This window comes from Macrobrachium nipponense, chromosome 31 (genome assembly GCF_015104395.2).
Source record: "Macrobrachium nipponense isolate FS-2020 chromosome 31, ASM1510439v2, whole genome shotgun sequence".
Lineage (NCBI taxonomy): Eukaryota > Metazoa > Arthropoda > Malacostraca > Decapoda > Palaemonidae > Macrobrachium > Macrobrachium nipponense.
This window is the reverse complement of record NC_061093.1, coordinates 43411221-43428720: the sequence shown is the minus strand read 5'-3', so window position 1 is coordinate 43428720 and position 17500 is coordinate 43411221. Positions and strand designations below refer to the sequence as shown.

Sequence of the window (17500 nt, the reverse complement as noted above, 5' to 3'; positions counted from 1 at the left end):
AAACCCATTGTTTTAGTGGGCCTTTTATACTTGAGACGTATCCTTTTTTTACGGAAGAATTTATATATATATATATATATATATATATATATATATATATATATATATATATATGATATATATATGTATATATATATATATATATATTATATTATATATATAATTCATGTGTTCACTTTTTACTAGATACGCATGTAATCGTCATAACTACAAAGCCATCTTAACTTTTTGTATTCTTCATACTTGCTAGTACTAAGCTTGAGATCCAAATGCAAGAATATGGAGAAATTCCGACTTCCGTAGCACTCGTTGTTAGCTCCGTAACGTGACGTCGTTTTCTGATACTCCGGATGCGGGTTCGAATTCTGCCACGGGTGTCAGTCTCTTCATATTTTTGCATTTGGATCTTAGGCTTTGTAGGGACGAGTGTGCCAAAAAAATTGTGAAGAATTCGAGAAGTTAAGACACACACAATGAACTAAATGCATCTGCAGTGAGCGTTTGGAAACCGCAAATCTCCGCCAAGGCCGAGAAATGTGCCTACCTTCGAAAAAGTTCCCATACACTGATCCACTTGTTGCGATTCCTGAGGCCCAACTGTGGTGAAAGTTTCGCAAAAGTCGAGATATTACATTTTGTGTAGTCCTACTGACAAAGACAAACAAACCATCTCCTCCCCCCCCCCCCCCCCCCCCCAAAAAAAAAAAAAACTACGAGCGCCTCAGTGGCGTGATCGGTATGGTCTTGACCTGCAACCTCTGTAGCCGCGCGTTCGATTCTCGGGCATTCCACTGAGGTGTGAGAGATGTGCATTTCTGGCGATAGAAGTTCACTTTCGACGTGGTTCGGAAGTCACGTAAAGCCGTTGGTCCCGTTGCTGAATAACCACTGGTTCCATGCAACGTAATAACACCATACAAACAAACAAACAAACAAGCAAACAAACCACATTCCTCCAGAAAAAACTCTTGTTGGACGTAAATATAAGGAAATCGAATGAAATTATACAGTCATTCTTATTTACTTTACATCACACCTTATTTTTATCAGCTTCTGAACAGTGTTAAAAGTGTTTAGAGAATTGCTGAGAGTCTGAGAAAATATTCGAGTGTTCTGAAGTGTGAGCTGAGAGGAAGAGTCAAACGGACAAGAGCTGAGATTTTGTTTAACAAATTGTCTAAAAATGGAAGAATTGGAAGATCCGTGAAAAGGGGTCCTGGGAGAGACGCCATATCTTGGGAATAATGCCATTTAAGTTAGGCGCAAAAAAAAAAAAATTAAATTAAATAAAAAAAGTTACCTAGGTAGATATTTCGATAACGAGATGGATTACTATCCTAAAACGATTCCCCTCGTATTTTAATAATTTGATGTCATTTATACCTATTTATTAATTTGTTAACTTATTTTTTAATAAGCGATCTCTTATTTCAGTATTCCCCTTTATGTTACTTTTTTCTAATGAAAACCATATTCTTTTATGAATGAGTCAGCTTTAAGCACATTAAATTTCCTAAGTAATTCACCTTTAAAACATTTTCTTCATGCTTACGTGGGGATTACCTGTCTCTACTGCCAGTATTGGTTTTCCCCAAACCTGTGTGGCCTGCATAGAACAGCTTTATTCCCTCTCAAGTTATTTTATTTCTTTAAAGGATGTTTTGTTTTCGAAAGGTAATTCTAGCCTGTGCCACTGACGTTGTTCTAAGTTTCCGTTATAACTTATTAGCATAGTTACATATGATAAGGATGACCAGTTAAGGACATACATGTGGGCGTAACTATAAAAACACTGTAAATTTAATGACTGAGCTGTATAAATAATACTTTTGAAAATATAAAATATAGAGAAAGCTGATGTCTTATATCAAAGAGACATTTTCAAGAGCTCCTGTGGCAACGTAAGCTGAGGATCACAACTTTTAATGACAATTTGATATCTGCTTCAGACACCGAAATACTCGTGAAAAAGGCCCTTACGTCTCTTAAGAAAATGGAGTTATCCCCGTAATACAAGGGAGAGCATATCATCAGAGAGCGAGAAAGAGATAAAAATTTAGTGTTATCCCAATTTAACAGAATATTTTAGAGAGAGAGAGAGAGAGAGAGAGAGAGTTAGTGTTATCCCCATATAACAGCAGATTTTAGAGAGAGAGAGAGAGAGAGAGATTTAAGGTTATCTCAAATGAACTGCAGATTTCAATTATATTTTATTTCAGAGAGAGAGAGAGAGAGAGATGAGAGAGAGAGAGAGAGAGAGAGAGAGAGAGAGAGAGAGAGATTTAAGGTTATCCCAAATGAGCCAGAGATTTCAATTATATTTTATTTCAGAGAGAGAGAGAGAGAGAGAGAGAGAGAGAGAGGACCCGTAATTAAAGTACAACTGCATATGAACCAGAATCATAAGGATAATTAAACTAAATAAAATGTGGCTGATATTTGCTCAACCGAGTAAAGGAAATTGCTGGTCATTCGTGTCAAAATGAATTAAATTCGGCGTAATAATACACCATCATAATGTTATACAAGATGGAAAGGACAATAATGATTCCATTTTTTTTTACTGAAGAGCAGTAAGTATTAATAGGCCTGAATATTCTTGACTAACACTTCAACGTCCAGAGAGTGAAGAAGATATGCTATACTTTGAGAAAAAGAGAAAGTCGAAGGGAAAACGCAAATAGAGCGATAAATCTTTCTTTCTACCAGTGTGACTACTTTAAAAGGATGTATATTGCATTTAACGCAAAGGTCGTGCTATTTTTCGAATATATATATATATATACATATATATATATATATATATATATATATATATATATACAATATACACTCACACACACACACACACACACACACACACACACACACATATATATATATATATATATATATATATATATATATATATATATATATATATATATATATATATATATAGTGTTTGTGGAAACATTTATAAAACTCAATATAAACACCCCGGGGTTTTCGAGTACATAAATAGACGGGCATATATATATATATATATATATATATATATATATATATATATATATATATATATGTGTATATATACGTATATATATATATATATATATATATATATATATATATATATATACTATATATATAAATATACACACACACACACACACACACACATATATATATATATATATATATATATATATATATATATATGTGTGTGTGGTGTGTGTGTGTGAGTGTATAATTATACACACACACACACACACATATATATATTTATATATATATTAAACATCCTTTTAAAGTAGTCACACTGGTAGAAAGAAAGATTTATCGCTCTATTTGCGTTTTCCCTTCGACTTTCTCTTTATTGCTCTTTAGTAGAAAAAAATGGAGTCATTATTGTCCTTTCCCTCTTGTATAACATTATGATGGTGTATTATTACGCCGAATTTAATCTATTTTGACATGAATAACCAGCAATTTCCTTCACTCGGTTGAGCTATGTGTAATGAGTGTGTGTAGAGAACGTCGTGAAGCAAAAACAATGGAAGATGCGCTTTGTGGATAGTTGTTTTAGAGGTAATAGTATATAGTACTTCTTCAGTCCCGTCATCATGAGTCTCTACACAGATAAGGGTTCGGGACATCCGGAGGGGATAGCAGTCTGGCATCCTCTGGCGTCTGTTTATTTTCCACACTAGTGGAAGTGTATACATACTTGAGATTTGCACAGTATAATACAATCTACATATATATTATATAAAATATATATACTATATATATATATATATATATATATATACATAAATATATATATATTATATATACATATATATAGTATATATAATATATGTATATATATATATATATATATATATATATATATATATATTATATATACATATATATATGTATTATTTATCTATATGTATTAGATAGTCAGCGTGTCATAAAGTCCCAGTTACTATTACATTTATTTATTGCTCAGAATGGTACTGGGACTTTATGGACACCCTGTATGTGTGTGTATGTGTAACACACAAAGCACAACACACAACACACCACACCACAAACACATATATATATATTATATATATAATATCATATATTATTAATATATATATAGTATTGGTAACTTATTGGAGGTTGGCGCCATGATTCTTGCAACTTCATCCCAGATTAATGTTGTTTCAGTCTTTCACTTGGGTAACAGCATAACACCCGAATGATGAACTTCATAATTGCTATAGGGCACAGAGTTTTAGTTGACCAACAAGAAGTTTCATGGTGGTCTGTATAGTGACCTTGGGCCATTCTTGTCTGGTGTTCCCCAAGGTAGACATCCCGAACCTCTCCAGTCTTTACTCTCTTTTCTACAACATTGATAAAGAAGTCCCGTTGCTAATTATCTTATATATTTGCCCATCAGAGATAACATTTCCCCGTACGGAATGTTACCAGTTATTCTTATATATTTGCCCATCAGAGATAACATTTCCCCATACAGAATGTTGCTAGTTATTCTTATATAGTTACCCCTCAGAGACAACATTTTCTATATCTACTGCCCCCACCCTTTAAACAAGCAATTTTGGCGTCAGTGGTTTCGAAATACACTTAGGGCAATAGTAAGAATGAAAAAACTGCATAAAATGCCGGTCTATTGTTACCCTGAAAGTTTAGTATATTTACCTATATTATGTATATTGCGCATAACTAATTATACTTCACGCTGAATGATATCTGGTTTCTCAGTAACAGATTTTGTTTAGAAATGAACACAATGGGTGTTCGAAATATTGCGGCTTTTAATCATCCGACAATTCATCACTAAGCTGTCTCTCTCTCTCTCTCTCTCTCTCTCTCTCTTCTCTCTCTCTCTCTCATACACACACACAACGGTTGAGTTAAGCATATCTTATTTTTACCAGACCGTTGAGCAGATTAACAGCTCTCCTAGGGCTGGCCCGAAGGATTAGATAATATTTTTACTTAACTAGGAACCCATTGGTTACCTAGCAACGGGACCTACAGCTTATTGTGGGATCCGAACCACATTATATCGAGAAATGAATTTCTATCACCAGAAATAAATCCCTCTGGTTCCGCGTTGGCCGAGCCGAGAATCGAACTTCGGACCGCTGGATTGGTAGCCGAGCGTGAAATCCACTCGTCCAACGTGGAACTACACAACGGTTAAACTAGCCGCTACATAATATCTCTTCAAATATGCAGAAAAATTTCGTTCTTTGTTTCGCTTTTAAACCTTCCGAATTGTAGATCAATTAATTAAGCACTGGGTATATACTATATTTTGATTCACGTACGATTATATCTGCTTATATCCTTAGTTGACCCCATAGTGTGATAGCGCCGTCAGTGCACCTCATGCGGTGCACTGTAGGCGTTACTTAAGGTTCTTTGCAGCGTGCCTTCGGCCCCTAGCTGCAACCCCTTTAGTTCTTTTTACTGCACCTCCTTTCATATTCTCTTTCTTCCATCTTACTCTCCACTCTCTTCTAACAATTGATTCACAGTGTCATGTGGGAGGTTTTCCTCCTGTTACGCCTTTCAAAGCTTTTACTGTCAATTTCAGTTTCACCGCTGAATGACCTCATAGGTCCCAGTGCTTGGCATTTGGCATAAGTTTTATATTCAGTTGAATTCAATTCAGTATACTTAGTTGAAGTAACTTGAAATCACAGACAGCGAGACAAAGTTGTTCGCTTGAGGTTCGTTTCTCGGATCACTGGAATTCGAGCTCTTTTTCTGCTTCGAACTTTCTCCGGCTCGTCTGATTCATAAAGTGAATTTGAGACAGACGGAGCAGAATTTGCAAACGTAACGAGAGTGGAAAATGTTGAGCTTTTTATGTACATGAATCTGTACTGGTTGTTCTGGAGAGCGAAAGCACGTAGATCTTCAGCTAACTAAAGCTTTTAAAAAGCACGCAACCATCAGAACTTTGATTGGGAATTTCATTTACAGAGATACGAGATCTTTTTCAACAGCAAACAAGACTCGGTTATAGTCATCAGATGTGGAGTTCTTTGGAGTACAGAGCTACGATTTCTCATGACGAAAATTGATCCGTGAGAGTAAAAACATTCAGGGCTCTACAGGACTTGGTGACCACCTAAAATTTTGACAGCTACACGACGCTATCTGTATCGATACTACTCTACATTTTTTGCTTTGTATTCTTACAGTAGAACTGTCCCTTCTGTCAGGTTATTTCTCTCTCTCTCTCTCTCTCTCTCTCTCTCTCTCTCTCTCTCTCTCTCTCTCTCTCTCTCTCTCTCTCTCTCTTCAGAAGTCTAATTTGATATTTTAGATAGGTGATGTTTGCTTTAGGTTTTGATAAACTTCTCCCCCATCTCAGAATGGGGAAAATGACATACGATAACGGCTAGTACATACATAATATCTTTATGTAGTAGTTCTTTGTGATGGCTGCTCCAACCTCTCTCTCTCTCTCTCTCTCTCTCTCTCTCTCTCTCTCTCTCTCTCTCTCTCTCTCTCTCTGTAGTGTATGGGGCCTCCATCAGACTTCTGCTCTCGCGTGCTTGGGAAACGTTACTTATTTCACTTCCAAAGCTCGTCATACCACGTACCACATACTACAGCCTGTCTTCCTGCTTCCGTCTCTTTACTATATGTAATCATCATTCCGTTTTAGATAGGGACCTGTCGCTACTTCTTGTCCTCCCTACACACACACTTTTTTTTTTTCGTTGAGGGACCATTATAGCTAGATAAATGTATATTATGTCGTCAACCTCACCAACTTTACAAAGTAAATCAGGTATTATAGTGAAGTTTTACCATCCCCCCCTCCCCCTCGTTCGTTGTCATGCGTTGTCGTAGAGCGTCAACGTTAAGTAGTCTTGGAAGCATCTCTTTTGTCAGTTAGGTGGGTGCCCGGTTATGGTAGTCCTGAATTACAGACAGTGAATGCAAGAATGCAAGTAGATGGGTTGACTGAATTCATCATTGCATTCTTCCAGTTCATTAGTATTAGATGTGGTTCGTAATTTTAAGGAATTCAAGAGATATATATGTCTCTCTCTCTCTCTCTCTCTAGATGTCAGTATTAGTAATAGTCATTTTTGCGATTACATTCTCCTCTCTTTGTCTCTATCTCTAAAAAAAAAAAAAGTTGAATAGACAGTTACGTTTGTAATCGAACTTTTCTCGTGTAGAACATAAAACACAAGTTTTTGCGGATCCACATACAATGGAACTGTACGCGTTCTAACCTGCTTCAAAAGGTATTTTGAGATTCTCTTATTATTCACGAAGAAAAAATAAATAAATAAATAAATAAATAAAAGCGTTCATAATATGGTTTTGGTGATAAACATTTTGCTGTGATAAAATCAGTTGTAGGATCCATATTTTTAAGCAATGAATATAACCTATTGGAATCGATGAAATTCAGTGCCCAGAAGGGTATTTTGACCAAATAATCTGTTGACATATTTTGAAACTGAAAATCAGCGACCTGAAACATATTCTGAGACAATGGAAAGTAGTGATTGGATTCATACTTGGAAGGGTTCAATACAGCGATTGGATACATAGTTTGAAGCTACGAAAATCCGAGATAGGATACTTATTTTGAAACCATCAAATCAGCAATCGTATAAAAATACACCGAAGCGATGTAAACTGAATTTTTTTGAGGTTCGGAGGCGTATTAGGAAATTATGAAAATTACAGATCTGCTGCAAATGGAAGGTTTAGCACTGACTGCAAAACCTTGCAATAAAACACTGTGGCATTTTGGCTCGAGCAACCGGAGGGCGCCTGCTCAGCTCGCTCTATCAGCCAGACATAGGCCTGGCTGATTACAAGGACTCTCCGATGCTCTTACGTAAGCTGTGAGATATTTTAAAAGACGCCATGTTGATCATTTAGACTTCAGTTTGATTTATGATTTTAATCATTTTTATGTTATATTGTTTAAATCTTTATTATGTGAATTAGCAGTAGGACTAATTTTTTTGCTTTTTAATTGTGTTATAAAAAAAACTTACTAAGAAATTGTGTTTTCGTGTTACTCATTTCTGAGTTGAAGTTTTCTTACTTTTTAAGTCGTGACGAATATATTTTTAACAGTAGATTCACATCAACCGTGCATCTGATGTCTAGGCCAGTCAGTCCCTTACGACGCTCCTGATTGACTGTTGATAAGCCAATCACAGGGCTGGAAACTCTCAGTCTCTCTCGAGAGTTCACATAGGCAGGATGCAAACTCCACTTCTCCCGAGGGATACGCCTTTTAAAAGTATCCCTCAGGAGAGGCGGAACATACGTCCTGCCTATGTGAACTCTCTCGAGAGAGACTGAAAGTCTCCAGCCCTGTGATTGGCTTATCAACAGCCAATCAGGAGCGTCGTAAGGGACTGACTGGCCTAGACATCAGATGCATGGTTGATGTGAATCTACGATAGGATTACTGACAACCAAAATCTCTGAGTCACCTTCGTTACTTAGACGCACGTGACGGATGTCCTTCCGTTAACTATGGTTTCGTTGTCTGTTTGTCTGCACGAAAATATTCCACAAAATGTTGCCGGAGGAAATCATGAAGTTTTCGAGGGTTGGCTATAGAACTAGAACACAGTTAGGATCCGCAATATATGTGTGCATTTATTCACTTTTTGACCTGCAGGGATAGTTTGAGGACCATTTGATTTAAGGGTTAAAGACAACTTTAAGCAACTAAGTAATTTTAACAAAGTTGAAATATAATTATACACTGGTATGTTTGCATGTCTATTTTTACCAGCTTCATATGCTGGTTAAGTTGGTATAGGCCTATGTATGTGTTTGTGTGCGTGCCATATTTATCGATTCTTAATTTCTTACATACATATGTATGCACACACACACACACACACACACACACACACACACACATATATATATATATATATATATATATATATATATATATATATATATATATATATATACACTACACAGGTGTGTATTTAAACAACAAAGACTGTCCATTTTTGACCAACTCAAAATCAACAATGAGTGATGGTAACGTCATAGGTCCCCGTACTTGGCCTTTGGCCTTAGTTTTATTATTCTAGTAATCCTCCAATTTTCAGATGCTTGACTAAACTACGAAGACAAAGAGTCAGCCATATTAATCATTCTGTGATTTCGTTTACGTTCTCAGGCTTACATGTTCGACTTTTTGACTTCGGCTTCAGTTTCATTATTCTAATAATCCTCCAATTTTCAGATGCTTGACGAAATTACGAAGACAGAGAGTCAGCCATATTAATCATTCTGTGATTTCGTTTACGTTCTCAGGCTTACATGTTCGACTTTTTTGACTTCGGCTTCAGTTTCATTATTCTAATAATAACCTCCAATTTTCAGATGCTTGACGAAATTACGAAGACAGAGAGTCAGCCATATTAATCATTCTGTGATTTCGTTCACGTTCTCAGGCTTACATGTTCGGGTACATGAATTCGGCCTGCAATCCCATAATCTACGCTCTCCGCTCCCACTCATTCCGTCGGGGGTTCAAAGAAATCATTTGCGGAGCCGACCAGCGTGGGTTCTCAGGTAAGAAGGTTTTAGCTGCAGCGTTGACTACTACTTCTTCTTCTTCTTCTTCTTGTTTTTCAGAGAAAAATTAAATATCTCATTTGCTGTAATCTTCCTCTTCTTGTCAATCGGTAACTATATGAGGAAGGAAAATAATAAAAGGTTCTTCAATGAAATATCTTTTCGGAGAACTCAGAATGACAGGGGAGGTTTATTTTGAAAAATTCATTCTTAATATAATTATATAATATATATATATATATATATAGATATATATATATATTATATATATAATATATCTTATATTTATATATATATTTGTGTGTGTATGTATGTATAAATGTATGTATATATATATATATATAATATAATATATATATATGTATATATATGTATATGTATGTAATGTATGTATGTATGTATGTAACAGTAAGACTTGACTTAAATTATTAATTTCAATTCCTGGTTCCCTATATATTTCTGAGAGCAAGAGAGTGCAATTAGCAAGTAATTCAGTTTAGGTTAATCTACAGAGCTCATTAGTTCGGAAAGAATAAAACTGCTGCCTCTGCGTTTATCAATATGGTCTTATTTATTCGACTTCAACACTTGGAGATTAGACAAAATGAAACGAATTTGACATTTTGAAATATTGTTCATCATAATCAGCAGTTTGAATGTCTCCATTATGCCTTGGACTAATTATTTTTAATTGGTTGATGCTGCAAGCTGGCTACGGGAGAACTATTAGTTATCGACGCTGAAAATTATACATAATTTGTGAGTTATTTATTTGAGAAGTAGTAATACCCACGAAATCGAGCTTGAGTCATAAGCAGTTTTATAAACTTCGGTATTGAAAAGACATTATTTCACGTAAGGATGAATAAATTAGACGCCGTTGATTCCAATATTATCCTCAGATGTCTCATGATGATATTATCATTGTGTTATTTGAAATTTCATTCACTGCTGTGTGAAGTACTAAGCTAACACCTTGAGCTGAGAAGAATTCAGTTTTATTCGATCCCAGACAAGATGCACATTTGATTTTCCATGTTAATTTTTAAACTCTTCATGGACAAATTCTATTGAGATGCCATTTATTGCAGTCTGAAGAGCGTAACGATGGTCTTCCGCCATGTAAGGAATCGGCTTTTATTTAAACCCAAGAAAGAATCTGTCTTTTTCCGGATTTTCGTTTGTGTATCACTTGATGTTAGACGTCATGTATGGCAGTGTAGCCACTTATCGAAATTCTTCGTTGTCGTCGTTGTTGTGTGGATTAATATGGCCTTATGCCAGCACAAGGCTCTTCTTCCTTCTGGAGCAGTCCGTAGGAAAATCCTCGAACGTGTGAGTGTGTATATGACAGATGAGGATTCGATTCTGTGTGATTTTAGGGGAAAATGTTGTGCTAATTTACACAGTATCTCTGGCTGTGATCAAGACCTGTCGTAGCCACTTATTTCTTCACAGTTAATCCCAAAATTCAGTGAGGATTTAATGTTTATTAGTGGATGTTTACATTATTCATAATAATAAACGTTAAATTCTTGTAAAGACGTTCCTGGTAATAGTATTTTCAGGATTATAAAATTAGTCAATAACTACCGTCATGAATAACCCCCCCTTGCAGTGTTTGCATTGTATAACATACCTGTATAATGTGTGAATAACTATAGACGTTTGAAGTGGGAAAATAACATGACTGTATTTCCGTGGTTGCTATTAACATGCTCTCCGATTATTCATTGTACTTCATAGCAATACTTTTGTTTTTGATAATTTACCAGGTAGCGTTAAGTATCATAAGAATTCTATACGATCCGTCACTGATATATGAATGAAATACGAAAGCTATCAGCAGTTGTAATATTGCTTTATATTTGTCAGTCAGATTTGTATTATGGTATTCTGATCAGTCTTGAATCAATCCGTCATTGATAATATATGAATGAAATAACGAAAGCTATCAGCAGCTGTATAATATTGCTCTCTATATTTGTCAGACAAATTTGTATTATGATATTTTTATCAGTCTTGACACTTTTTGATGATTTGATCGTTAACACTGACGTGCGAGAAATGACACTAGCGGCGATGCATACAATATATTGCAGCAGGTTCGTATAGCGGTGGATCCTGTTCCCGGGGAACGTCCATTCCGAGGAAGCAGCCCGTCGCCGTCACTGGTAAGAACCAAGGTCCTTTAAAGAATATATTCAAAGGACCTTGGTAAGAACTGTTCGCTGGTGTTGATTGATTATCGCTGAAGTGACCTCTAGTGTTGGCACTGGTTGTCGTGGCGGTCATACAAAGAACACTTTTACTGGCATTTTTTAGCATCTTGCCGCTAACCTTTTCGCCCGGTAGATGTTTTCCTTCTTTTTAGAATTGGTGCAAGGTGGAAGTAGTGCATTGTCGGCAATTGTTTTTGTAGACTAACATATTTGATTTTTCTGAAACTGGCATCTTCATTGAACTTCTTTCATTTTAGAGCCATTACTGAGACCTTGGCGCTAAGTTTAGAGGCAAGATGCCACGTAAAAAAAAAAAAAAAAAAAAAAAATGCCATTGTGATTCCTTGGGTGTTTGTTTGTGTGTGTGCTACTTATGGAATTTACAAGTGTTCGATTGTGTATCCGCAAATTATTAAAGATCTTGATGTCTGTCCTTGCTACTTACTCCACAACCTTCATGAAGAATACTCGTTAAGATTTGAACTAAACCTTTCGGTAGCTGTGCAACATAGTTAACCTTCAAGCGTGTGTGTCAAGTGTCGTAGCAAGTTGTGAAAACGTTTGTGTCAATTACTTACTTGTGAAAAGGTTTGTGTCAATTACTCAAATGTGAAAGCATTTGCGTCAATTACTCAAATGTGAAAACGTGTGTCAATTACTCACTTGTGAAATTTGTCATTCACTTGTGAAATCTGTGTCAATTACTCACATGTGAAAACGTTTGTGTCAATTACCCACTTGTGAAAACGTTTGTGTCAATTACTTGTGAAAACGTTTGTGTCAATTACCCACTTGTGAAAACGTTTGTGTCAATAACTTGTGAAAACGTTTGTGTTAGTTACTCACTTGTGAAAACGTTTGTGTCAATTACTCAACTGTTCGTGTCATTGTTTGGCTGGTCAGCTATTCTGCTTGGCTTGACTACAACTCGATCGGTACTCCCCGAGTTATGTCGTAGAGTTTGTGGTAATGCTGGAATTTTTGTTTGTTTGTGTCTGTGCAAGTTGCGTTGTCCTTCAATGCCTCTCAGTCAAAATCTGACACCATTTCATATTTATCTGGTAAAATCTTCCGTCATTTAATGCCTGTGTCAGCATCGTCCATTAGTTAATGCTTTTGTCTAAACCTTGTATGGTCTGTGTAAGCTGTGCTGCCCTAAGCTTTTGAGATAAAAATTCACTTGTGAGTTGAAAGTGCAGCATTGGTTCAGTTTCCATTTTGAATTAAAATTATATTCCTTTATAATGTTCATTTACAACTGAAATTGCATTTTGAGTTCACTGGGATTTAAATGCCAGTTTGGAATCAAATTTGATCTCGATTTCAAAGTTCAAGGTAAGTTCAAATTGGAGTGAGTTTAGAGTGCACTTCAGTTTAAATGTCATTTTGAGCTTAAAATAGATTTAGAGTTTGAAGACAATACAGTTGGCGTGCAAACGTCGCAACCTCCTTTCGAGACCAAGTCTTGGGTGTGGAGAAATTCGATCACGAACGCTACAGTCACTCACTCACGCAAGGAACAGAAGGAGCCACTATAGTATTGACCCCAACGTTGGACCGTAACCCTGCCTGGTGGCAAATTCCCGAGATGTACTATACTATAGTAGATTCACATCAACCGTGGATCTAATGTATAGCCCCAGTCCCTTAGGACTCCCCTGATTGGCTGCTGCTAAGCCAATCAGTGAACTGGAAACTCTCAGTCTCTCTCGAGAGTTCACATTGGCAGAATGTATGTTCCACCTCTCCTGAGGGATACGTCTTTCAAAAGTATCCCTCTGGAGATAGACTTGAGTTTCCAGCCTGTGATTGGCCTATCAACAGCCAATCAGGAGCGTAGTAATGAACTGGCATAGAGATCAGATGCACGGTTGATGTGAATCTACTATGTATTGCACCAGCCCCGGTTTTTTTGTCTGGCCCCTAGGTTAGGTTAGTTCAAAGAGGTAGAGGTTAGTTCAAAGAGGTAGAGGTTAGTTCAAAGAGGTAGCGTGTAGAGATAATTTGGGTGTATAAATATAACTTCCATTTTTACCCCCAGTCCATTTCCAAGCTTGAGTGGTCTCTTCCTCTGTTGTCTCGGATTCTGTTGAATGCTTCATGCACCTTTAATGTAATATCTTTCAGAATTCAGAGGCAAGCGCGGAGGCTCACGGCAGAAGACAGAGACACCACTGACTGACATTAGCTTGCCAAAAACCAACGAATTGTAAAAGGGCGCCATTTCATTTTAGCGGAGCGGTAAATGATCATCTGACTCTGCCTGCGGTGTTGTGTGCTCGAGTTCTGTTGACGCGATGTTTATCTTTCACGAAATGCTTGGTGATAGTTCATTGTATGTTTCTAATAAAAGGATTCTGCACAGTACAGAGGGTGACCTGAGCATACTGAACTCATTCCATTGGTCGCACATACATACCGACTGAGGATTCGAAAACTATGTACATGCAGCATGATGCTCTCTGTTAGCAGACGTTCTATCAGACAGAAGACATGAATGATAGAAGCGTCAGTTGGAAAAAGCTAGTGTATTTCAGTAAGGAAAAATAGACAGTTCCTTGCATATGCACCCTTGTATTTGCACACTCCACCTTTCTTAGTTTAGTGTTTGTGAATTGGTTGGATTGGATGACCGGACATTTATTTAACTAAATCCCACCCTTGGTCATCGTATGCAAACGTGCACAGTTCATTGATATACCCTAGAATCTGAAAGAGATCAATCTATACTCTGTAGTTTTTCAGTCTACACACATTTATTGTAGCACCTAATATATCATAAATGCTTTGTGTAGTAAGTACACTCGCCCATGTCCACGCCTCATATATACAGCACTGCGTAGAACGATGGAGGAATCTAGAATAGGTTTAAAAAAAACAAAACCACTTTAGTTGACTCATTTTGTGGCCGACCATTATACTTACTACCCAGTCAAGAAATTAATGTCATATGTCCATTTACCCGATTGCTGGCAGTCCATCTTAAATGTACTCATTAAGATTGATTCATTATATTAGAGAAATTTTTATTTCAGGTAAACGGCGGAACTTTATTTTTTATTTGTATGGAGGTCCCCTCGAAAAAGCAGACTAACTTTTATTGTTGGTAAGAGTTCTTAGAAAGTTAGGATACGTGTAATATGGTCAAAGTTTGGTAAGTCCTCTCGACAATGACCTTACTAATCTTGGTCAATCTTTTGGTGTCTTTCTCGGTGTGTTTATACGTAGTATGCTGGAATGTTTGTTTGTTTGTTTGTATGGAGTTTTTACGTTGCATGTAACCAGTGGTTATTCAGCAACGGGACCAACGGCTTTACGTGACTTCCGAACTACGTCGAGAGTGAACTTCTAAGTATGCTGGAATGGTACATTGTCGCTGTGTTTTGATCAAATCATGCCTGTGTTGTAAGACTTACGTTTTTCTTTTAATCTTTATCCAGATTGTATGTTTACGCCAAATTCATGCAAAGTTCAGAAGAATATTATTGGTTACGAGAAATCTCGGGTGTCGAGGTACCACAATCAGCCCCCCATTTCTGTTGATGAATGTTCTTTCCGTGATTTGCCATGGATTATTTCATTTAAAAGAACCTTTTCCTAAAACTATAAGCCCCCACTTCTTTGTGCCAAGCTTTCAAATCAAATATTTAGGATTTAATTATTGACTGGTGATTATTATCGTTTGTTCGTGTATTCGCTTAAGTTTTATGGTTTTTGGGTACCTCATGGAGTCCAGAGACATTACAGTGTATTACACATTATTTCACACTCAGTACTATGAGAGAGAGAGAGAGAGAGAGAGAGAGAGAGAGAGAGAGAGAGAGAGAGAGGAAGAGGAGAGGAGGAGAGGGAAGGAAGAGAGAGAGAAAGATTTAATTGAAAGAAGACTGTGATTCGTAAACTGTCCTACATTTTGTGTTACATTTTAGATTGGAAAGCGAGGTAAGACTATACACAAAAGTCTAGAGGGTAAGTTAACACAAATAAGGACGAAATTCACGAATTTTTAATAAATAGGATCTTTCAAACCACCCGTCCTTTACGGAAATTCATACATGTTGAATATCTCATTGAAATCTTCCCTTTTTTGACACAAGGTCCATCGAGTAGGCTTTTAAATACGAAGTGCCATCATAGGTCCAAATTGGGAAAACGTAGGTATACCATTTCGAACTTCAGCACTCCTGGTATATATTTCCGTATATATTTTCTACTTTAATTTTTGCACTGTATTACATCATTGACATCACTAAAACGTATGAAGTAGCCTTGATTAATAAAGCATGTTTGTGGGTTATTGTTATTATCTTGGAAATGTCTTAGATATTCCTATCTGTTACCCATTCTTAAATCTTTATTTTCTCTTTTCTTTCTTCTTCCAGATGTCTTTGTTATTTATAAAGTTTAATCATTGTCCATGTCTGATTTCCCTCCTCTCAGGCGCTGTTCCAGTTTAGAATGATTTGCACTTTTTTTTTATACAAGCTAAGATAATCATAACTTGGATTCCACTTCCAGCACGTGTTTACACCTGAAAGAAATCCAAGCCTATAGACTAGCTAGTGAAGCTATGTATACGTTTCACACACCTGACAATCTCTGGTATCAAATCGTGTGGCAAAATGGACACATTTGAACTCAACTTTGATCTGTCTGAGATGTGGTGGAACTTGTGGTAAAAGAAATGATTGTCTTTTGTAAAATCACAGAATCATGAAGGTTATGTCCACCCGCCTGTGGTGCTCGTGAATGGTAACACTGCGTCCTAGGCTTTAAATAGTTACATTCAGCTTTCATTCAACAATAATAACAATATCCTATTTCGAATATAAACGATGTAATTCGCACACAGTAAATTATTAAAACACTTTTCAGTTGCAAATGTACACCCAGATATCCTTTTATTTACCTAAAACTTACACATAGCGTAACTATTAAAAGCCCGGGACGCAGTGTTACCATGCGCGAGCACCACAGGCGGGTGGACGGATGGAAAAAAAACGAGTATAAGTTCCTCATCTATAGAGAGAGAGAAAAAAAAGATAAATTAATCCTATGAACTTCGACCTAAGTCCTCATCGGAGCAACGCATTTCTGGATATGTTGTAAAGTTGATGTTCATTATAAGGTCCCCTGTTAAATGTCTGAAGTCCTGTTATACACACATGCCGCATTGTGGGATAAGAAGTCGATTGCTTTTATTTTCTGCCTTGTATCTTCGAGTTTATTCGGCGCACATCTGTTCAATTTTTCGAATGTTGGCACTGTCCACCAGATAAAGCGCTTGTTATTGTCCCTTGTTCCGTTTGAATAACTTTCTTGCCATAGTCTCTGTACCCTTGGATGTGTGTCGGTCAAAGTTTAAGTATGGATTTTAGTGAAGTCTTTCTTTTTCCATTTCAGGTTCAATTTATGGGCGAAGGGACAGCAGGACTAGCACCATAGGGGGAAGGATGGTGCTCTCCTTCCGCCGGTCGCTATTCAATAAGGGAGTCGTTGGTATGTCGCAGGTTTCGTCTGAGCCACCTTTGTGCATAATGTTAAGAACACCATATTTGAATAGATTCAGCCTAACAGCAAATTAAACCTTATTTTGTCCGATAAGACTATAAGTTTCCGAAATGATTGACTTCAGCAGATAAGAGAACAGAAAGGAAAATTGATGAATGAGTAAAGAGTATCAAACTTTA

The 17500-nt window shown here is 36.7% G+C and overlaps 1 protein-coding gene across 1 annotated transcript in view; it reads left to right on the top strand.

Moving 5' to 3' along the window:
• Positions 1–17500, top strand: part of LOC135206927 (uncharacterized) — a 125935-nt gene that overhangs the window by 63455 nt on the left and 44980 nt on the right. Inside the window, 3 exon segments of the mRNA XM_064238429.1 lie at positions 9465–9585; positions 11691–11762; positions 17214–17309. Of these exon segments, the coding sequence (XP_064094499.1) occupies positions 9465–9585; positions 11691–11762; positions 17214–17309 (289 nt within the window).